This window comes from Grampus griseus (assembly GCF_964374135.1).
Source record: "Grampus griseus genome assembly, chromosome: 2".
Taxonomy (NCBI): Eukaryota; Metazoa; Chordata; class Mammalia; order Artiodactyla; family Delphinidae; genus Grampus; species Grampus griseus.
In genome coordinates, this window is record NC_139018.1 from 168,338,642 (window position 1) to 168,362,350 (window position 23,709).

Genomic DNA, 23,709 nt, shown 5'->3' on the forward strand with positions numbered 1-23,709 from the left:
GCCGTGCACCTGGTTCCTGGCCCTCCGGTCAGAAGGCGTTCGGTGTGTGATTGTCACCATATGAGCCAGACTGTGGCTCCTTTGTTTCCTGGCTGAGGTGAGAGAGCAGTGCTTTGCCTTTTCTCTGTTGTACATCTGGGTGTGTGAAAACACACGCACACCCTCGTCGGTTGGGGTTACCAACCTAAAGGGTCAGGGGCTGGATCTTCTGGCTTGGCATCTGGCTCCTGGTCAACCAAGAGGGCATTTCATGCGGGTAGAGCACAGGCCCACTTGGATCGCTGGCCCAGCAGCTGGCAGCCCTGACTCAGGACCTGAACTAGCAGTCAGCAGAACTTGCACCTGCCCCATGACAACCCTGTCTCTCGCTTCCCTGAGTAACCGAGCTGAGCAGAGGCACTGTGGTTCCTACATGCCTGTAGTAAGAATTTCTCATGTGTGTGTGTGGCCGGGTACCATGAGGGGCCCCGCCCCCGAGAGCACAGACCCTGGACCAGGGGGTCTGTCTGGCCCGTTTGCTAAGGCTCCCTGTCCTGCTCTTTTCAAGGGTGCAGTAGGAAGCGGGTGGGATGCGTGTGTGAGGCTCCTGCCCTGTAGTTCAGAGAGGACCATCTCTGACCTATGTTCCCCTCAAGCTGACTGATTTCTCCAGTGTAGACCAGAGATTGCACAGATGGAGGACAAATAGCAGAGCTCCCTTTTGGTCTGTTCAGCTTTACGCTCCGAAACTTTGGAATACTCATTCCTTCCAAATAATTTCAGTCTCATCAGGTAATAAGAAAAAACAGTAATGAAATGTTGAGGCACCTGCAGAGTTTATATTTCATGCCAATTTCTTCCACTGCTATCACCTTCTAAGTTGAAGCTCCTGGTACTTGTAGTGGGAGCCGTGGGGGGCAGCGGGCTTCCTGAAGAGCCTGTCTGTCGAAGACAGGCCCAAAGGCGGGGGGTGGCCAGTGGGAAAACGTAGATCGTGTAGGTGGGGTGTTCGCTGACAACCTGGTTTCAGGTAAAGTGCTGGCTCTACATGAGGCAGCTTGGAATGTGCATAATTGCTTGATCACTACATGTTTTTAAAGATTTTATCCCAGGCTTTTAAAAAGTTGCTTTGCATTCATTGCACAGTGTCCAGATCTGGTTAATTGTTCCACCTCTGGTGGGGGGTTTTACTACAGTTGAGCAGCTTTTCCTCGAAACAAAGTTGCCCTTTACTGTTCTGGAAACCCAGCCTCCAAAGCAGGCTGGACCAGCCAGCCTGGGACCCAAGTCAAGGCGGCGGAGGCACAAGGCCCAGGAGCGGGGCGGGGAGGTGGCCAGGAGTGGGTGCTCATTCTTCACCCACAGTCCGCTTTGTCTTCGAGAGCTGACCCCACAGGGGTGCCCACTTAGGCTGTTCTTGAGTTTTCTGCATTCTTAGTGTGGAATTCCTGAAGGCAGTTGGGAGCAAGGCTGGAAGCAGCCTCGCGCAGAGTCTGGGGCAGGAAGGCAGAGCCCTTGGGACAGAAGAAAGGGCACTGCTATGGGCGGAATTGTTTCCCCAGAAAGATATGCGGAAGTCTAACCCCTGAGACCTGTGAATGTTGACCTTATTTAGAAATAGGGTCTTTGCAGATATAATCAAGTTAGTGGGCCCTTAACTCAATGACTGTTGTCCTTATAAGAAGAGACACAGAAACACAGAGGGGAGAGTGTGTGGAGACATGGGGAGAAAAGGCCGAGTGACAGTGACGACAGAGACTGGAGTGACGCTGCCACAAGCCAGGGAACAACTGAGCCCCCGGAAGCTGGAAGAGGCAAGGGAGGACCCTCACCCGGAGCCTTAGGAGGGCGTGTGGCCCTGCCCACACCTTGACTTCAGACTTGTAACCTCCAGAACTGTGAGAGGATAAATGTTCATTGTTTTAAGCCTCCCAGTTCTGGCACTTGACTATGCAGCTCTAGCAAATTAATACTATGAGGAAAAAGGAGGTGATACTAAAACTAAGCCTTATCTGCTGTCTAGTTTTGGTTACAGCCGGCCTTGCTCTTACCCTGGCCTCCGAGTGATGCCATTAAGAAACCACCGTTGAACCTTAAGACTTTTTTCAGAGACGTGAGAAGCACCTGGGCTTTGGAGAATGGTTTTTCCCAAACAGTTGCATTAGCAGGTCCCTTCCAGTCACGTGACTGCTGAGACAGGCTGTGGAAATAGTGAGCAGTGCTCCTGAGTCCAAGCTTCCCGACACCCAAGTCGGGAGAGGCCCAGTGTCACCTGGGAGGGACAAGCTGGTGCGGCTCAGCGTGAGATTCAAGAGGATGGTACAGAGTGTTGACTCAGCGTTTTTATTCATAAACTATAAGCAGACACGTGGTCTTTTCTCTCTACTGTGATTCTTTCATTGTTCTATGGGCCAGGAGTCTCACTGTGGGAACCATGGCGAAGCAGTGGGAAACCACCATAGGGGTGATGCCCCACAGGCCTTGGCTCACCTCAGAAATTCACCTGCCCAGAAGCGCAAGCCAGGGCGTTTCCATCCACGAGAACAGAAGGCCCCAGGCTGAGGCCCTGGGAAGGGGCCTGTTTGTATGCAAAAGAGGTGCCTGAATGCCGAGGGTGGGCGGGTTTGTCAGGTGCCGTCTTCTGGGTGCATCCGGCTGAGGTCAGATATGGTGGCGGTTGTAGAGATAGGGTGGGTACAGGCCGTCACTGTGCCACTGGCGCCACTGCTCGATGGCCTCCCGGCTTCTCTCTTCCTGTTCTGGGGACGAGAGATGAAGTCGTCGTGTGAGGATGGAGGGCTCTGATCTGGGGGCAGCCACCGAGTCCGCCCAAAGCCCCCCCCCCCCCCCCCCGCCTGTGACACGTAACATGAACCACTGTGCCTGCGTGCATGGATGACAGACAGAATCCCAGCTGGAAGGGCCTGAGAGGATGCCGAATCTAAAGGCCTCGTTTTCATACAGATCGGGCCCAGATAGGTGAGCGTCACAGAGCTGATTGCCAAGAGAGAAACTGGCCCAGAGACACACCAACTAAGACAGAATCCAAAATCACAGCAGCAGAAAAACAGACTGCAAACCATACTGTTGAAAAACTCATGGAAATGATTGTCAGTTCCGAGTGATGGGATTATAAGTAAGGTGTTCCTTCTTACTGTTTCTTAGCTTTAAAAATAAAGTTATGTTTTTAAAGCTAACTGGGGAAAGGGGTGGGTGAAGCACGTGCAGGAAGATCTTGATAATCCCTGATTCTGGGTGATGGTTACATGAGAGTTTGTTATACTATATGCTTTTCCATGTGTTTGAAATGTTTCCTAGTAAAGGCTAAAAAGAGCAGAAGGGAGTTTTTAATGAGTAAGAAAGTCCTGATTTTTCTGTCTTTGATAAGACATGTTTCTGAATAACGCCTTTGTGAAGCTATAGAATTAGGCTCCTGAGGCCAGTTCAAGGCTGCCTGTCACTCACTGTTAGGTACGCTCACTGTCGCGTTAAAGCGCGAGCAGATATCCCAAGGCTATTGGTGTTTAAAAAGCACCCTCAGAAAGTTAAACAGAATTACCATTAACCCAACCGTTCTTAAAACAAGAATAGATGAATCGATAAAATGTGAGATGATAGATAGATAGACAGACAGACAGGAATATATAGATATGTCTGTATGTATTATTCAGCCATAAAAAGGAATGAAATTCTGATATGTGCTATAACATGAATGAGCCTTGAAACATGCCAAGTGAAATACACCAGACACAAAAGGACAAATATTATGTGATTTCTCTTCTGTGAAATATGTAGTATAGGCAAATTTGTACGGACAGAGAATATATTAGAGGTTTCCAGGGCTGAGGGGAGAGGCGAGTTAATGCTTAATGGATACAAAGTTAGTTTGAGGTGATTAAAGGGGTTTGGAAATAAATAGTGGTGATGGTTGTGGATGTACTAAATGCCACTGAATTGTACACTTAAAAATAGGTAAGGTGGCAAATTTTGTGTTCTAGATATTTTACCACAATTTTTTTTTTGAGTATTTGGAGAAAAAGTTGAGAGGATAGAAAGTTAATAGAAGGTAATTGCAAGGATTCAAAACTCAAAATGTCTTCCTTGCCTATTTTCTCAAATGTGGGCTTCACCAAAAAGCCTGTGACCCTGCCTTGGTGCTAGTGACACGCATCCTCTGTGGCATTGGGCAAACAGGACAGCCTGGTGGCTTCAGGATGTGGAGGAAGTGGGTGTCCCCGTGGTCCTTAGCACCTGTGAGAGCCAGGTGCCCGCAACAGGAAGGGCCCTTGTGACCACGGGGTGTGCAGGAGCCATGTCTGCTGGGTATGTTTCCTTCTATGTGAGCTTGGGGTCGGCGCTACCCTGGGTGCTGAGAATCCTCTTAGGGACTTGGTTCCTCAGAGGAAACCTGGAACTCAGAGTCAGCCCAGGCTGTTAGCCTTGGGCCATTCAGACCTTTCTCAGGCCACGTAGAGCAGCTACCCTTGACCAATCTTGAGAGCATGATTCTGACATAAAAGTTGATTTTTTCTTCCCAGATCATGCTGAACTCTTCTTAGACCATTTCATTTAGACAAAGGGAAGGTCTCGCTGGTAAAGACCCAAGGCCTGGACACTGTAGCCTTCGTGTAGGGACCACTTGTGGCCAGGCGTCGTGCAGCCAGCCTGGGATAGCCTGACCCAGGCTTCCGGCTTTGAAGGTGGAAGCAGACCTGGGCTGCTACCACGTAGACCTTAGAAGTGGGAGTTCAACACTGTTTATCCTAAGCTTTTGGAGGTAGAACTCAGCTATTTTTGCCTTGAAGTTGGTGGTTTTGAGTAGAGTTACAAGCTGGAGCCGTGACAGAGCCGAGTGAGACTCTAACCACGCCCCTCCCACTTCCCCAGACAAGGGCCAGTATCCTGGGTGGGTTGGTAGAGGGGCCTTTGACTAAGGTGGGGTTTTCAGGCCCTCAGCAAGGTCACCGGTGTCCAGAAATCTCCCTTCAGACCACCTGCCTAAAATTCCTCCACTGGAAACCCAAGTCCTTCCCGTCCCCCGTGGCATCGCTCAGCGTTCGCTTTTATGCAGCAAGTACCTCGGGGAGAGAGCGATCATCCGCTGCTCTCCAGTGTTCTGAGAATAGGTGACGTTGTCAATCAAGAGAGCTAACCGAACCCGGGGTCCTGACCGACGGGGAACGTGGGCGCCTCAGAGAAGGGCTCTGAGCGCTGCTCACGGTGGAGGTTTCCGGCAACCTGGCCTCTGTGCATGGTCTGTTCCGGGGCAGAGGCAAGGGAAGGGGGGAAGCGGAAGCGAGTTTCACCTTTGTCAGCGTTTACCCTCGGCCGGGCTGGGCCCCCTGCGCCTCTTTGCCTCTCCTTCTTTCATCAAGCTCGTGGGGGGGGCGACCCCCGCTGAGCCGCTCCCTCCCTCCATCCTCACGGGCCAGTCCTTGGGTTGAAGAACCTCTCCAAGACCTCTACGCATTTGGTCTTCCTTCGGTACAAAAACATGGGCTTTGCTGGCAAACTCGCCTTCATTTAAATCCTTCACTACCTGCGTCACCTTGGTTATTCATGTATCCTTTCTAAGCCTGAGCTTTTAAAACTGTAAAGTGGCAATTGTAAGACCTGAGATGCTGGTCGTAAGCATTAGGTGGTTCAGTACAGTGTCTGGCAGGGCAAGTGCTCAACCAGTGACAACGGCTGCTGTCACTACAGTCCCCGAAGGCCTGTGCCCTGCCCTGCAGCCTCTTCCTCTATGGGCAAGGCCTGAGGCCCCTGACCTTAGTCTCCTCTGGCTTTGGTGGAGGACCTGGCATCCCTCAGGTGCCTAACCCCTCATCCTAATCCCTCGTAGGAGGGAAAACAGGGAATGGTTTTCATCCAGATGCTAGGGATTTGGACCTGAAATATTTAAAAATGCACAAAATAAAATGCTGCTATTAATACTGTGAGTTAGGGGCTTCCCTGGTGGCACAGTGGTTGAGAGTCCGCCTGCCGATACAGGGGACGCGTGTTAGTGCCCCGGTCTGGGAAGATCCCACGTGCCGCGGAGCGGCTGGGCCCATGAGCCATGGCCGCTGAGCCTGCACCTCCGGAGCCTGTGCTCCGCAACGGGAGAGGCCACAACAGTGAGAGGCCCGCGTACCGCAAAAAAAAAAAAAAAAAAAAAGCATAGCACGGAAACTTACTCTTGGAGGATAGGGTTCTATAGACAACAAATGCAAGGAAGTCTTTAAAAACTAACGTCGGGCATCCCTGGTGGCGCAGTGGTTGAGAGTCCACCTGGCGATGCAGGGGACGCGGGTTCGTGCCCCGGTCCGAGAAGATCCCACATGCCGCGGAGCGGCTGGGCCCGTGAGCCATGGCCGCTGAGCCTGCGCGTCCGGAGCCTGTGCTCCGCAACGGGAGAGGCCACAGCAGTGAGAGGCCCGCGTACCTCAAAAAAAAAAAAAAAAAAAAAAATACTGTGAGTTAAAAAAAAAAAACACTGAAGGAATTTTAGAGGCCACATCCTCATTTTTTAAATGCTTCTCCCCAAGCCGTCCACCAAGGTAAACAAATCTTTAACAGGAGTATTTGCCTCTGAATTACTACAGTCTGAGCTTTCCCCAGGATGTTTGATTTGCTGGGATCCTGCCCAACACCTGTCTGCAGGGCTCAGCCAGGTGCCACCTGCAAGGCCATGGGCATGGCCTGCAGCCCCCTGATACCTGGTGATGGTGTCCTTTCCACTAAGAGGTGCCTTAAGGGCATATTACCTCCCAAATCCACCAGAGCAGGCAAGCGAGGGGTTGACAACTTGGGAACTGAAATTGCAGACTTTCTCTAACAAAGGTCACCTTAACTGGGGTCTTATGTCCAAGCTCACCTGCATCCAGGAACTTACTTGGAAGCATTTAAATCTTGAAGTTTTGGAAGAGACCGAAAAAGGAATAAAAACACACATTGGCCTGCCTGGTCTGATCCCTATTACCCTGTTCTATGGATTTTTTGCTATAGGTGACCCTTGAGGGCACTTAATAGATACCAAGTCGAATCCCATCCCCCATGGGAGGCTGGGATTCAAAGGCAGAGCCTCCCTCCCCCTCCACCCTCCCCCACACCCAGAGGCCTGGTTGAAACCAGCATTCCTGGGAGGAGGCTGGAGCCCTGTCTCCCAAGGCCAGAGGGTGGGGATGAGGTGTGCTGACTGTCTGGTGAGAGACACAGAGGCAAAGGTCAAGGCTTTGCAAACAAGATGCTCGGGGGCCCCCTGGGTGAGGGAACACGCAAACCCCATAAAAACTTGCTCTGGGTGAGGGGAGCCGCCCCGTGGGCTGTAGATGTTGACGCTGGAGGTGGGGAGGGTACAGAGCTCCTGTGACCGGAGCCATCTGAGCTCACTTGTCCTGGTTTGCTTCCACTGGTCACCCGATGCTGATGATAATAACTAGGTAAATGAAGGCCTAGGTTTTCCGGGATGGGCAGTTCCTAGAGCCATGACATTGATGGAAATCCAAGGCCCTTGAAAGTGAGTTTGAAATCCTCCCAACTCAGCTCTAACGGGAACTAAGCCAGGAGTGCAGCTGCTAAGACAAAACACACACAAGTAGGAGGAGAAAATACGATCAACCAAAAACTCCCCCAGCCCCACAGTCTCCAAGCCAGTGGTGTTCTGTCCTCTTCCATTTCTTCTCAAGTTCTGTAGCCACTTTTGTGACTTTCTCCCTGTTTTCCGAGACTCCCATAGATATGAATTGAAAGTAGACCTCCTCTTACCTCCCTCCTCTAGGTAAAATTTAGGGATAAGTACAGGCAAATCACATGGTTCTCCTGCAGAGGTCCACTTCCCCAAAGTCACTGGCTGACGAGCTCTTACCATCGTTTTGCTCCTCCACGAAGTTCTCAAACTCGTTCCTTTGTTCCTCGTAATGTTCTTTCCGTAGCTCATCCGCCTGCAGCTTCTGCCTGTTCTCCGCTGGGGGAGGGGAAGAGGCGAGAGTTGCCCCCAAGAATAGGGGCAGCCGCACGCATTTAGGGGGACACTAATCATTCTGCCTGAGAAACTTAATCAGGTGCAAAAGGGGCTGTTTGTGAGGGGCTAAGAGTGGGGCTTCACTGAAATGGTTCACTCCTGACACAGACTTTAAAACCTGAGGGACCTGGGGGAGTATCCCATCCAACTGCCTCGTTTTGTGAGTGAGAGGACAGACCCCCAAAAGGTGAAGCCATTTAGCTCCAGGTGCAAAATGAATGGTGTATCCAAGCATGCTGGTCCTCTTAGAAGCTAGGAATTTGATGACAGAAATGAATTCTATGAGGGAATAATCCAACTTAATTTCACATTAATTAACCTGCAAGTCCATTCAGCATCTTTGCGCTCCTATCATGGCCAGAATATATAGTAAGCACTGGGATTAAAAAGTCAAGTAAGAAAGATTCTGTCCCTCTGCCTAAGGGGCTTGTGATCCACTTAAGGAGAAAGATATGAAAATAAATTACACCGAGCATTATGGCTGCTGTGATAGAAATTGCCACAGGGTATAAGGATGTGGTCCAGGGAATCTAAGATGATCCTGATATTCATGCCCTTAGGTGATTCTCTCCCCTTGTGTGGACTGGCCTAGTGGCTCACTTCTAATGGGCAAAATATGACAGAAGTGACGGGATATGACTTCTGAGATTAGGTTACAAACAAGACTGGCTTCCATCTTGGGTTCGTCGGTCTGTCTGTCTATCTATCTGTCTATCTCTCACTTTTGCTCTTGCTCGGAGGGAAGCTAGATGCCATGTTGTAAGCTGTCCTGTGGAGAGGCCCACTCATGGCAGGAACTGGTGTCCTTGACCAGTAGTCCGCAGGACTTGAGGTTTGGCAACAGCCATGTGCGTGAGCTTGAAAGCGAATCTTCTGTCAATCAGGCCTTGAAATGAATGTAGCCCCAGCCAATACCTTGACTACAGCCCATAGAGACCCTGAGCCTGAGGCCACCAGCTAAGCTGGACCTAGACCCCAGAAACTGGGACAATAAATGTTTGTTGTTTTAAGCTGCTCAATTTGGGGCTCATTTGTTACACAGCAGTAGATAACTAGTACAGGATATGGGGTGATCGGGTAAACTCCCTGATGATGAAAATACCAACCTCAGGTATCCCTTAGTTTGTGAGGCAATGCATTCCAGTAAAGTTGGCTGTAAACTTTTTTATGAGGAGTCCCAGTTTCACATTATAAAGCTGAAGGTACGCCTCTGGTTGGAGAAATACCCCCAGTGATAACTGAAAACTGCCACTGAGAACACGTAAACATTCCTTGGCTGTTGAACATGAAGCTTACCAGAGGGAACCTTACCTGAACTGCCAGGTCACAGCTCACCAGCAGGTGCAGCTGTCCCTCATCTGCTGTAATGTAGCCCCCTCAAAAAACCTCTCTCGATTTTAGATTTTCCAACGTCAAATAAGTTTCTAGGTTCATCCATTTCTGCCCTCACACCTTTACATCTTTAGTCTGGCAGAAGCTTAGAGATAGGAATTGCCTGTTTTCTGGTTCCAGATTCAAGTTTATCAAAGTGTTGCCTGCCTTTACTGAACCTCAGACATAACTGGGCATTGTTCTACCCATCACCGGAGTTGACCAGGTAACAATAGATTAACTCAGGTGCATCCTAGATGTTCACCGGGCTGTCCTGGGTTCCCACGACTGAAACCCCGAGCTTCCAACCTGGGTGACAGACCTCTGGCTTAATCGTGCATCTCATGGTTCTGAATCCACTTAGAGAATGGAAACTATTTGCCTCTTAAATTCCTGCACGTTCCCCGCTGGGAGTCTGCCAAAAGTTTGCTTCTCTCATTTCCGTCAAGAACTGCCCAAACTCCATCAGTCTTTTCAGTGTTTCTTGACATTTGCTAACCTTTAAATCCCAAATTGTGTGAGGCCTGGAGATTTTCCCAGTGTGGTTGTACTTCTCCACTTAAAAAAAAAAAAAAAAGGGAATTTCATCTCCAAGCATTTTCATCTCACTTCTTGCCCATCATTTGAAAACAGTCCTGTTATTTTCACTGAGCAAGTTACCTTGCTGAGTGTGCTGAGAGGCACAAAGAGTTTATTCAGACAGACACATAAGTAACGAATCTAGCCTTGGACTCAGAGTCTGTCAGAGCTGAGTCCTTGGAAGAATCTAGTTCAAGGACAGAGAACTCAAATCCCTTCAAGGGTCGGCAGGTCATGGAAATGAGGGTCTCTGCCAAGCAGGGGATCCCAGGGCCTACTTCAGGCTGAGAAGGAGACAGACTTCTGAGCTCAAAAGCCTCCCAAATGCATTGGAAGTGAAGACTTTTAAAAACACTGCTGGCAGATGTAGAGAATGGACTTGAGGACACGGGGAGGGGGGATGGGAAGGTGGGACGAAGTGAGAGAGTGGCATGGACATATATACACTACCAAATGTAAAATAGATAGCGAGTGGGAAGCAGCCGCATAGCACAGGGAGATCAGCTCGGTGCTTTGTGACCACCTAGAGGGGTGGGACAGGGAGGGTGGGAGGGAGACACAGAGGGAGGAGACGTGCGGATATATGTATATGTAGCTGATTCACTTTGTTATACAGCAGAAACTAACACACCATGGTAAAGCAATTATACTCCAATAAAGATGTTTAAAAAAAGTAACTAGAAAAAAAAAAAAACACTGCTGGCTGAACACCACTCTTTCAGGGGCTTGTAAATAAGGAAACGGGCCCAGGGAGAAGAAGTGGTCAAGGCCACTTAGCAGCAAAGCTGACACCAAGCCCACATTTCCAGTTCCCGGTCCCATGTGCCCTCCTCCCTGCTTACAGTGCCTGTAGGGTGCACCATGAATACCCGGAAAGCACACACTGAGCTATTGTGTCCCCTCTCCACTGAACATAGATTTTCCCCTTAACATTTCTTTTTCTGGCCTCGCTACACGGCATGCAGGGTCTTAGTCCCCCGACCAGGGATGGAACCCGTGCCCCCTGCAGTGGAAGCAGGGAGTCCTAACCGCTGGACCACCAGGGAAGTGCCGCCCGTCCCCGACCTTAACATTTTTAACTTTCAGAAACTGAGATGCAATTCAACACTTAAGTGCATTCAGTGTGGCCCTATCCTCTTTGTTTCTTACCCCTGCAGCATAGCCAATCAAAGAGTGACCTACAATCGAGGGAATGTGATGTAACTTCTAATTCAGAGCTGCAGTCACTGAGACCCGAGGGCCTAGGTTGAGCCCTTGGTCCCTGGCCCAGCTGACTGTGGGAGAGAGAAGGAACACGAGGCAAGAGCAGAAGGCAGGCCACCGGCATCCTTACCATTGACCTCTTCTCGGGATTTGGAGGACCGCTTGCCTCGCTTCTTGAGGAAATTCAAGGCATCTGATTCCTGCATGAAGATCTTCCCTTCCACGCCTGAAACCCGAGAGAAGCCGGTCACAACCGGCACATGCTCACCAGGGCTACCTCGGGAGCCCCCTGGGTGGCTCCGGCACTCACCTTCCTGCACCTCATGTCCTGCCAACCGCCTGGTGCCCACCGCCACAGCAGTCCCCTCCCGCAGGGCTGTGGGACGAGAGCACAGCGTGAGGGCTGCCGCACCCCGACAGGAGCCCTCACCCTGAGCCAGGCCGGGACAGTCCTTCCCAGGGCTGTGACTTGCCCTGGAGACTGGATGCCTCAGATACCAGCCACACAGCCAACTTCCCCAAGAAACCACCAGGCGTGCTGGTTTCTCTGTACTGTGTTGTATTATACGCACAGACACACACAAACACACACACCCAGGTACAGCCTTCTTAACAGAAGGTACACCCTCTACCTGGCCACCTGAGCAACCTCACCTAACACCGAGGCCATCCTGGGGCCTCGCATACTCACTGGACAGGAGCACAACGGCTGAGAGACAGCAGATCAGGAACAGCTGTCTCCAGGCCATCTTTGCAAAGGCCGAGGCTCTGTCTGGGAACTGCAGACACAGGGTTCTACAGATCCTGAGGCTGCCAGGTCCTCACTACTGTGTCAGGCAGATCAGGAAGGAGAGAGAGAGGCAGGAGGCTGGGATGCCACTGAGGGGGGTGGGGGGTGGGGAGTGGGAGGGGTCCCGGCCGCGACTTCCATTGGCCGCGCCTGCCAGAGTACCGGAGATGTTTTTGGCACCTTGCAAACCACACAGAAGCAGAGTCTGTCATCGGAGCCTCAGCCAGGACAGTTCTGAAGTGGCCTTTCCAAGATCCGCACCCAAGGAGTTGCCTCAGAGTCAGGATTCCAAAGACCAAGGGCAAATTTCAAAGAGCCCCTGGCATCTGCTTCAGGGGAGGTGGGGACTCTAGTCCTGGAAGCTGAAGCATGTGGGGGGCTCAATGGGGGACTTTGACTCAGCTGTCAGGCCAGGAGGGACCGTAAGGCTGGAAGAGCCCCCCTTAGTGTGATTCTGGCATGGACACGTGGGCCATTCTGACAGTAGCCCCCGACTTGACATGTCCCCAGCTGATGCTCACTGTCAAGCAAAGCAAAGACTCCTTGGCCTGGGGCCCTCGAGCCCTTTCAAGACATCGAGAAAGAGAGGCAGTCAGCCTTCCACGGGAGAGAGGCGGAGCACAGAGTGTAAAGAGCCCCTCCTCTGGGCACGCTTCTCACGGCACACCCCATGTAGGGGAGGAAATGCATTCCCAGAAATGGAAATGCTGATGGAATCCGAGCCCTACGGGGCCATCAGAGCCCAGTCCCTTAGGAGCTTTGTTCTTGACACTGTCATGTAGTTTGAACCGTCCAAAGAGTTGCCTTTGGGCATTGTTTAGAATCGTCCTAATAGTGACCATCCCTAGACCCACCCACATGAAGCTCCCCTTTCATCAGACACGTAGTAACATCCCACATGTACTTGGACCATTGGCAGGAAAAGAATGTTAATAGCGGAAAAATAAGCAAGGCACAGCCAACAAAATAAATGGGTTGTTTTCCAGTGGAGGGAAGTGCGACTGACACCTCTGCCAGCTCTCGGTGGCTGTGAGCACACAGAGGGCTCCCCTTCAACACTGGCTGACCTCACTTAACCAGATGCGGGTGGGTTCTGCATGATCAACCCAGGAGGGGCAATACCCATGAGGACACATCAGCAAGGATTCATCTGTCAGGTTGACTAGCTGTCACTTGAAAGAGGGAAGGGCCAGGAGACAGAGCGATGTTGATGGGACTTGTGGGTGAGAAAGTGGGTGTGTGAAATACCTGTGACATCCTTGATACACTAATTCTTCTTGCTGCCTTTTTTAGTTCCATTCATTTCAGCCATGAATATTTATCGAACACCTACTCTAAGCCAGGCATCTGTGCTAGTCACATGCTCACCAGCTTTTAGTAAATCTGCCCAACGTTTCCGAAGTACCTTCCACCTCAGGTCGGACACTGTGCATCCACTGTCCACGCAGAAAGGCTTAGGGAAGAATCTCAAGCCCTAGGAAGTTCCCTCAGACCCAGCCCCGAAGAAAAGGGCAGGAGATCCAGAATTCACTGAATGGAGGATGGAGGCTTGCAATGGGATGTAAGCTTTGTTCTGGAAAAACAAGCTTACATTTCTTACATACCAAGGCTGGTGGCCTGAGATTTCTATCGGCTACACTGATGTGCTCCAAGGAATGGTCTGGCCACGGCTGGTCTCAAAGTATGATCTCTCAGTTCTTCCAGAGTTTTCTCTCCCTCTAGACCCTTTGGTGTCTACACTTCCCACCCTCTTTCATTTTGCACCTTCAGCTCGCCCACCTCTGGGGCTGCTCACTGCACCTGGCTGTGCTGCAGAGGTGGCCTCCTCGTGACATCATACCCCAGAGTATAACAAGCCACCCACCTCAAGGCAAAAGCATGATTCTAATGCAACTATAATTTTATGAATATACTAAAACCCATTGAATTGTACACTTTACGTGGGTGAATTGCATGGTATGTGATCAACACCTCAAAAAAGCTATTACAAAAACACGTGTATAGGGTGCTTCCCTGGTGGTGCAGTGGTTGAGACTCCACGCTCCCAATGCAGGGGGCCCGGGTTCGATCCCTGGTCAGGGAACTAGATCCTACACGCATGCCACTACTAAGGAGCCCGCCTGCCGTAACTAAGACCCAGTGCAACCAAATAAATATTAAACAACAACAACAAAAACGTGTATATACACATATATTACACAATATGGAAACAGCTTCAGGATACTCATCTGTAGGGGTCATGGGGGTTGGGGGAAGGTCAGGAAGACTTTAAAGAAGCACTGATGGCTGAGATGAAGCCTGAAAGATGAGGGTTTCCAGAGCCCAGTTAGACGGAAGGCATTGTCAAAGGGCCCAGAGAAATGAAGCCCTTTTGAGAAATTGCAGGCAATGAGCAATAGCAGAGCACGGGAGCACACGGAGGGGCTGGAGGTAGCCAGGGCCTAGGTCACGGTGTAAGGGGTCTGGCCTCCATCCTTGTAAGACTAGTATGGCAGCTGTAAGCACATATCCCAGGGCCAGTCCCCCAGTTCAGCCCCAGCTCTGGACTGAACCAGCTGCATGGCCTTGGGCAAGTCATTTTACCTCTCTGTGCCCAATTCCCTCCTCTGTCACACAGATTGATATGAGGATTGGAGACAATGCATCCACGGTTCTTACAGCAGTGCCTGGCATGCACGGACCATTGTATATGTGTTTGCTCTCATGACACAATAATGAACCATTGAATGATTTTGAGCAGGTAAGTGACATGAGGGTTTTTTTTAGGAACACCACACCCGTGATGTGGAGGGTGAGAGGGATTAGACTAAAGTGGAGACGAGAGAAGGCTGTTGCATTCGTCCAGGTGAAGCTCAGGAATGGAGAGGACAGATATTTAAAAAGATTGAAGAAATAGAATCAGTGAGACTTGATGACTTATTAGCTCAAGGGAGTGAGGGATTGGGAGGTGTGCATTTCAGGTGGCTCCTGAGTTTTTAGTTTGGATAACTGGGTGGATGGATGGTAAGATCATTCTGTGAGGTGGAGAAAAGAGAGGAAGTTCAAGGGGTGTGTCATTGGACAAATCAAGTCCAGTGATCTGTGGATTCAAACCAGGTCTTCTGATGTCAAATCCAGTGTTCTTCCCATCTTCCCACAACCGTAATTTTGTGAATATACTATCCCATCCCCACGGTCAATTTTAGAACACTTTCATCACCCCCAAAAAGAAATTCCATATGCATTAGCAGTCACTCCTCATTTTCCCCAACCCTCAAAGCCCTGGGCCACCACTACCCTGCTTTCTGTCTCTGTGGATTTGCCTCTTCTGAATATTTCACCTAAATGGAATCATACCCTGTGCAGCTTTTGTGACTGACTTCTTTCACTTCAAATACAGTGTTCAAGGGTCATCCATGTTGTAGCATGCATGCAGACTTCATTCCTTCTTATTGCTAAATAATGCCGTGTTGTACAGATATAGCATATTTTATTTATCCATTCGTTGGTTGATGGACATTTGGGTTGTTTCTACCTTTTGGCTATTATAAATAATGGTGCTATGAACATTCTTGTGCATGTTTTTGTGTGGGCATAGGTTTTCATTTCTGTTGGGTGGATACCTAGATGTAGAATTGTTGGAACATATGGTAGCTCCATGTTTAACTTCTGAGGAACTCTCACATTATAACTAAGATGTTCATTTACTTGTCTGTCTCCTTCAATGCTGTGAGGTCTCTTTGAGGAGGAGTTTCCACCTTGTTCATACCTGAGATGGTCTCTGGCACCGAACTGACGCATAAATGTTTCAATAAACATTAATCAAGGAAAATACTCTGGGGTGAGGGCATTAAAGGGAAACATTTATGAGCTCACTTCAATGGGCTATTCATAAGAAGGTACCTCCCCAGGGACCTGAAATTTCCAAGTATATGTATCACTGGGTTCAGGGTCCTTCTCAAGCAGCAGACATGAATTCTGTGGTTCATTTGTGGGTTGTCTTAGAGGGCAACCAAGATGGCCTTCATGTTCCCCTCAGTTTGACTGAACTTTAGACAGGTTTCTTTCTGACTGTAAGCCCCTGACCTCCCTTTTGTAAGAACATTTAATTTAGAAAACGTGCGCTTGTAAATGCTTACCCTGCACCTTTGAAATGTATGCAAATCTTCTAACCTCTTGCCAGACATTCAAGCCAGGAAGTGCCTTTCTCAAGGACCTGGGAATCATGTTTTTGAAATGAAAACACCAAAGGAGATAGCACTTCTATCTCACACCAGAGGAGATAGCATTTTTGCCCTCTGTTGGAGGGTAGGCACCTGACTTTGACGGGCACTTTATTCCAATTGTGACGGCCAATTAGCAAACACAGGTGGCCTGTGATTCCCCCTACCCTAGCTCTTAAAACCTCTCCACGTCTACCATACCATCCAGGAATTCCACTCCTGGTTATTTATCCAAAGAAAACAAAAACACTAATTCAAAAAGATACATGCTTAAAAAAATAAAAAAAATAATAAAAAGATACATGCACCCCAATGTTCACAGCAGCATGATTTACAATAGCCAAGATATGGAAACAACCTAAATGCCCATCAACAGATGAATGGGAAACAAGATGGGGTATATATACACAATGGGGTATTACTTAGCCATAAAAAAGAACGAAATGTTGCCATTGGTAGCAACATAGGTGGACCTGGAGGGTATTCTGCTTAGTGAAATAAGTCAGGCAGAGAAAGACAAATACTGTATGTTTTCACTAATATGTAGAATCTGAAAAGTAAAACAAATGAACAAATATAACAAAACAGAAACAGACTTACAGATACGGAGAACAAACTAGTGGTTTCCAGAGGGGAGGGTATAGGGGGAGGAACAAGACAGGGGAAGGAAATTTAGAGGCACAAACTACTAGGTATAAGGCTGTAATGTACAGTGCAGGGAATATAGTCGATATTTTATAAACTTTGTATGGAGTATATTCTATAAAAGTATCAAATTACTATGTGGTACACCTGAAACTAATATAATATTCTAAGTCAACTATACTTCAATTGGAAAAAAAAATCTCCAGCCCTTTGTTTCAGTAGAGTTGAGATCAGTCTCTCTCCTCTATTGCAATAGTCTTTTTATGTTTTATTTTTTAATTTATTTGGCTGTGTCGGGTCTTAGTTGCAGCACGCGGGATCTTCATTGCGGCATGCGGGATCTTTCGTTGCAGCGTGCGAGCTCTTCATTGCGGCACGCGGACTTCTCTCTAGTTGTGGCATGGGGACGGGGCGCTCCCGAGCATGTGGGCTCAGTAGCTGTGGCATGCAGGCTTAGTTGTCCCTCAGCATGTGGGATCTTAGTTCCCCGACCAGGGATCGAACCTGCGTCACCTGCATTGGAAGGCAGATTCTTAACCACTGGACCACCAGGGAAGTCCCTACTGCAATAGTCTTGAATAAATTCTCCCTTGCTTTTTCTGGTGCAGTTTTAACTTTGACAAGGGCACTGACTCAGCATCTCATTTGATCCACCAGGGAAAGAGGGCATAACTCATGTAAGTGGAAATGATCCTTAGGGAGTGGGTCCGTGCAGGTGAGGTCACCAGATGCCATGGCCCAACTGTAAGTGTTATCCTGAACTAAATATAGAAAAACCCGTTGTCTATAGCTAATACTAAGAATATATTATGTTCTTTCATTTCACTTCATTTTCAATGGACTAATTCTACCCCTGAGTACCTCCCCGTGTGGTAGAGGTGAGTTAAGGATTGTACCAAAAAGGGGACTCATGACCCTTGGAAGCAGGAGGTCCTCAGAGCTCGGCCCCCTCAGGAGCCCTCACAGAGCACGTAGATGGACACCTTTCCTGCCGCCTCCTCAGTGAGAAGGAGACACCCTATAGATGTGAATGTGAAGGCTTATTTGTTGGGCAAGAGAGTGAAAGTTTGCAAAATATAAAGTTTCAACTCATTTGAAGTGCCTCTGGATCTGACTGTGTTGACACAGGTGGGTGTGGAAAGTGAGGGCTTCGTGAGTCAGGACAACATTTCTAAAACCTTCCTGGTTTCTTATTTTCCTGTGAAAGACATTCACTTCTCTAAGCACCTAGCCAGCGTGTCATAGAGCTTCTTTATAGCTCTTTCCCTCATGCACCATGGAAATATTATCAGTCCCTATGAAAATGGTGTCTAGAAGTCTCCTCCTGAAATTAAGTCTGGCAGGAGATGTCTCCATTCAGTGCAATCGGCATCACTACACTAATGTTCTGTTCTCAGTGTGACCAACGACTTCCTTGAGTTTATAGAGAAAATTATAACCCTTTCTCTGTGTCTTGCTTTCCCCACATGCCATGCAAGGAAGCCAAGAAGCATTTGCCTTCCACCATCACCACTAGGCTATATGACACATTAGCGGGGAAAGCTCTGAAAAGGGCATGGGGTCTTCTACAGCTGCATGGAGGACTGCTGTGAATATGAGTTGATATTCAACAGACAAGCACTGTTATGGCTAAAACAAGTTACTAAAATATCAAAATACTTCCTTATCAATTGTTCAGTATCCACTTTCCTGAGCCATCTCTCACCCACTGTTGCCCCAGGTACCCCAGGCTACCTCGCAGGACTCCTACTTTCCATAGTCCATTATCCAAGGGGATGATGCTGGGCCCAGCGGGGAACCCTGCTGTGCTCCCACAGCTGGCCTTGATTCTGATTGGTCAATGTCTGTCCTGTGTCAGCTAAACATATTAATATCCCTCTGAATTCAGAGATTTCTAATTACTCACGAGTCATCTAAAATTACATTATATTTTTTCCCACCTCTCCTCTTTGCCACCTTTTGTGTTTCTCACACCAAAGTACTATCCCTAACCCTCACCAAAAATCCCACACCCATTACAAAGACTCATGTGCACCGAGGTTTAAAGTATCTGTACTTACAAAAGTGAAAAGTGGAAACAGTCTAAATAAAACAGCAGGGCACACATGATGGTGTATGTGTGAGAGAGGAGTGTGTACCTATTGGAAATGTTATGGAAGATGGAGAACATGATGGTGTAATAGTTGCTGATGAGAAGCCACAACAGTGTAGGTAGCCAGAAAGGTGTTCCACCGTGACAGGTTCTCCTGGTTTGCTGAGGAATCCCTTTAGAGTTGGGGTGAGTAAAGTAAGTCAGTGATGTAAGGGAAAGGTGAGTTGGGCCCATTTTTCTGGAAGGAGGTCAATCACCTGGAATGGGTAGATCTTCACTGTTGTGAAAATTAGTCACTTTGGCAGGTCTTATGGGACGGGGAGGGGTTGGAGGGGTAGAGGAGGAAGAAGAGGGGCTGGAGGGATGTTTCAGGTCAGTGAAGGGGGGTCTTGGGCAGGTCCTCACCCAGCATCGCTTGGGCTTCTTGTCAGTGGAAACAGCAAGAGCTGATCTTTAAGACTGCTGAGACTTGTCATAGCTTGGGCTTAAGACCCTAGACTGAGAGTCACCTGGGGCTCATCTCCGCGCAAAGAAACAAAGTGAAGGACGTTTGTTCTGCTACCCGTGGCAGCAACTAGAGCAGAGCACGTAGCTTCCACCTCTGGAGCGCCCTGTGCCGCCACGGTCACCTGTGCCCTAACCGTACGAGCCTGAGCCTTGTGACCCAGACCCACTGGCTCCCACCTTCCTCAACAGACTCTTGCCTTTGACCCATGAGACTGAACCACTGCCCACTTTCCAAGCTGCCCCAGGCTTTGGGAGTAGCATCTTGGTGCCTGGGTTACTGGTACACCACACCCCTAGCCTTCACTGCTCAGAAGTTGACCCGTCAGGGATTTAAAAAGCCTCCCAGTCAGAGTGGCTTGAAGCCCCTGTCCTGAAGGTGACACTTGAAGGTGGGAAGCCCACCCCCAAGGGTTTACTGCTCTACGTGGTGACAACAGCTTAGCAATTACAACCACTTTAGGAACTGAAGACTTGACCCAGCCTGCTGACGGACCCAACTCACCGAGGGCAGGTTCCAGCGCAGACCCTAATCTCACTAGGCCATGGTCCCAAGCTTAACCTCCCAAAGATGCAAGCAAGGCAGATTGTACGGCTGCCTACAGGACCCGTGACGTACGATGGGAAAGAGCCTGGACTTCTGTCAGATGGAGAGACTTGAACGTTCTCACTCTTGGGTTGGATGGATATACATTAGCTTTACTCTAGAGGGTTTAGAGATGTGGTTCGCAGACTTGACTATGAATTCAGATCTCCCTGGTGCTTTAAAAATACCAGCACTGGGGACGCCCCTGGCGGTCCAGTGGTTAAGACTCCACAATTCCACTGCAGGGGGCACCGGTCCGATCCCTGGTTGGGGAACTAAGATCCCGAATGCCGCATGGTGTGGCCAAAATAAATAAATAAAATAAATTATTTTAAATAATACCAACATTGGGCCTCAACCTCTAAGAGTCTTTGTGTGTGTAATTTGAAAAATTCACGTCTTTCACAAATGAACGTATCTATGAAACAGACACAGAATCAGGGACCTAGAGAATAGACTGGTTATTGCCAAGGGGGAGGGGGGCTTGGAGAGGGTTGGATTGGGAGGCTGGGATTAGCAGATGCAGACTGCTTTATGTAGAATGGATAAACAACAAGGTCCTACTGTATAGCCCAGGGAACTATATTCAATATCCTGTGATGAACCATAATGGAAAAGAAGGTGAAAAAGAATGTATATATATGTATAACTGCATCACTTTTCTGTAAAGCAGTAATTAACACAACGTTATAATTCAACTATACTTCAATTAAAAAATTTGTTTTTTAATTTTGCAAGGACAGAGGTATTATGGATAACCTAGGTCTGCAGTGGCACCTAGAAAGTTGTGCATTTTTCTCAACAAAGGCACGCTCTCTCTCTGGAGATGAAATACAGAGCTGCTTTCTGGTTTCAGGATGGGCTCTCTGGGGGAACAGAAAGGCAAGGCCCATGGAAGAGCATACAGATAAGGTCTATGGGACAAGAAGTGTGGGCCAAGCTGACTGGGGTCCCTGGCCATCCAGGAATCCTGTGAATATAAGGCTTATATCCTGGATTCTCCACAGTCTGGACAGCTCGGCACTACATAAGGCAGGCCCAGGGAGGAGAGAAACTAAGTCACATCAAGAAGCTTGGGCCAGGGCTGAGCCGTGTTAAAGGAAAACAGGCACACAGTCCCCCCCAACTTGTCTTGCCCAACTTGTGGGGACAGCTTTGCAGGCAAGACTCGGGTGCGAGGGGACTCTGTTAGCCTAAGTCCTACACGACAGGCCTGGGGAACCAAAAGGACTGGTAAATAGCAGGCAAGACCCCTGACCCTCTTCCTCCCACCAGATGCCAAAATGCATCTCACCGGAGGGAGAGGGCATCATCCTGTCACTCCCAGTAACAGCCCAGCACTGGGGAATATTTTAGGGTGTAGGTTCCCCAAAGTTTGGACACCCTCTAGTACAAGATACTCCAAGATGAAAGGCTTCCAGGGTCAGATAAATTTGGGGAGTACTATATAGACTCTGTTCTCCTCCTTTGCGCCAGATTCACAATGCACAGGAGCATATTAAAGGCTCTGACAAGGCCTGCAGCTGGAAAATGTTTTTATTTAGCATTCCCCGAATTTAATTGACCATGCCATCTTTATCCCCCGGGATAAGGGAAAGAGTCAGCAGTTAAATTGCTCCGTTGCTGCCCCACATCATCCTCCGACGGCAGAAGTTCCCCAGGCCCTCTCTGCAGATGTCCCTGTGACCAAGCTGCAGGCTGTTTTGTTGTGAAGCTGTGGCTGGTTCAGTGTCACACCAGCCATCTGGCCACTGCTCCCTCTCCTTCCCAGCCTCCCCTCCTCTCCCTCACTCTCATCTCCTGGGGTTTCACTCCCCAACAGAGTCAGTGCAGAAGTTTTTGCATCCAGTTCTGAGACTTAAGGAATCAGAGCTCACATAGACACTTCCTCTACATTCTACCAAGGAAAATAAACCACAACCATGATTTTCTTTGTGATTATAAGTAAACACCATCAGCAGGTATTCTGAGTGTGGTGTGATAGAAAGCGTCTGATCTAGGAATTAGAACTCCGGGATTTTCCAGTCTCATCTCTTGCACAAACCAGCTAAATTACTCTTCAGAGAATGGATTACCAAAAATGGGGCAACACATGTTTGTCCTCATATCTCACATTTGTGAGGATTAATAAGCATTATAGGGACTTCCCTGGTGGTGCAGTGGATAAGAATCCACCTGCCAGTGCAGGGGACACGGGTTCGATCCCTGGTCTGAGAAGATCCCACATGCCACAGAGCAACTAAGCCACAACTACTGAAGCCCGCACGCCTAGAGCCCATGCTTCGCAACAAGAGAATCCACCGCAAAGAGAAGCCCGTGAACCACAACGAAGAGTAGCCCCCGCTCGCCACAACTAGAGAAAGCCCACACGCAGCAATGAAGACCCAACGCAGCCAAAAATAAATAAAATTAAATATTAAAAAAAAAGCATTATAACTAACACTTGTTGAATGCCTACTACACTGTATGATCTCTTTTGATATTCCACCAACAAGCTGGATATTTTTACTTTCAAAGACAGGCCTTATTAATTCCATTTTTCAAATGAGCATTCTGAGACCCAGAGAGGTTAAGTAACTTACCCAAGGTCACACAGCTATTTAATATCAGAGCCAGGAATTAAATGCAAGTTCGTCTGACCCCCAAGCTCATCTTTCCACCGTACCGTCCTGCTTGTCCAGTGAGGAAATGCATATGAAAATATGTTAAACTCCACAAAACATAGTAAAATGTACTCTGTCAGAGACTTCCCTGGTGGTCCAGCAGTTGGGACTCCATGCTCCCAATGCGGGGGCGCCCAGGTTTGATCCCTGGTCAGGGAGCTGGATCCCGCATGCCACAACTGGGGATCCTGCATGCCATGGCTGAAGATCCTGCACACCGCAGCAAAGACCTGGCACAGCCAAATAAACAAATAAATACTAAAAGAGAAATGGTAGCATCAAAAGTTTTTTAAAAATGTATTCTGGGAGTTGAAGACACCACTGACCACATTTATCCTAATAAAGTCTATGTTCTTTGAGGCCTTTTGTTCTGGAAATGAGACACAAAGTCAGTGACTTAGACAAGAGTTAGGTCTTTTATGTATATCCTTTTGGCCCCTAACTCCTTCTTGCCACTAGAGATACCTCCACACATTGCCATAATTTTTAAAAATTGTCTCAGACCGGTAACAAATATTGGCCGTCTCTAAGCCGGTGTCCTCTCTCTCCCCGCCTCGGTGGCAGCCAGCAGGTGGCATGTGGCTCACATTCTGTCCCCAGAGCTTGTCCCCAGGTCTTGGCTCCAGAGCAGGGGCCCCAGGGTCAGGGGTGGGGGTGGGAGGGTCACAGCTCTTGCTGCGGCCACTGGCCCAGCCCATCTTTCGTGTGTGCTCTTGTTCACTGCATGCCGGGCCTCCTGGCTGCCTGCATGTTTCTGAGCCCTAGAGAGCCTGCCAGCACGGCGCATGACTGTTGCCTATGGTCATGATCTGTGTCTGTTGTTTGTAACCAAGAGTTTTGATGGACATTGATGTATATAATTAATTAATTAATATATATGGACATTGATGTCCATATAATTTGATGGACATTTGATGTATATAATTGATGTATATAATTCTGTGACTCTATCAGCATCTCCTCTGCACCTCAGAGGAGCTCCTTTCTGGGCTACAGACTACACCACAGGTCTCGGGGGTGTCCCTAACTTAGTCGAGATCAACAATGGGCCACATCAAGGAAAAAAATAAGGATGTTAACTAAATTTCTGGTA

The 23,709-nt window shown here is 48.7% G+C and overlaps 1 protein-coding gene across 2 annotated transcripts; it reads right to left on the minus strand.

Annotated features, from left to right (window-relative positions):
* Positions 1–2,320: 2,320 nt before the first annotated feature.
* UCMA (upper zone of growth plate and cartilage matrix associated) lies at positions 2,321–11,966 on the minus strand. 2 transcript variants are annotated; one of them, XM_082649629.1, is made up of 5 exons: positions 11,826–11,966; positions 11,445–11,510; positions 11,265–11,360; positions 7,826–7,924; positions 2,321–2,738 (listed from the first exon to the last, which is right to left on the minus strand). In XM_082649629.1, the coding sequence occupies exons 1-5, from the start codon at positions 11,881–11,883 to the stop codon at positions 2,641–2,643; spliced, it is 417 nt and encodes a 138-aa protein (XP_082505755.1). In that variant the 5' UTR covers positions 11,884–11,966; the 3' UTR covers positions 2,321–2,640. The 2 variants fall into 2 exon arrangements, with proteins under 2 accessions (XP_082505755.1, XP_082505756.1); XM_082649630.1 differs by lacking the exon at positions 11,445–11,510.
* Between the last annotated feature and the right edge of the window lie 11,743 nt (positions 11,967–23,709).

What these genes read in the sequence shown, in the direction of transcription:
- UCMA (XM_082649629.1), bottom strand. Translation starts at nt 11,883, where the DNA reads ATGGCCTGGAGACAGCTGTTCCTGATCTGCTGTCTCTCAGCCGTTGTG. An exon ending in AGGACATGAGGTGCAGGAAG is followed by an intron (nt 11,361 to 11,444) that starts GTGAGTGCCGGA and finishes CTCGGGTTTCAG; the next exon opens with GCGTGGAAGGGAAGATCTTC. An exon ending in ATCCCGAGAAGAGGTCAATG is followed by an intron (nt 7,925 to 11,264) that starts GTAAGGATGCCG and finishes CCCCTCCCCCAG; the next exon opens with CGGAGAACAGGCAGAAGCTG.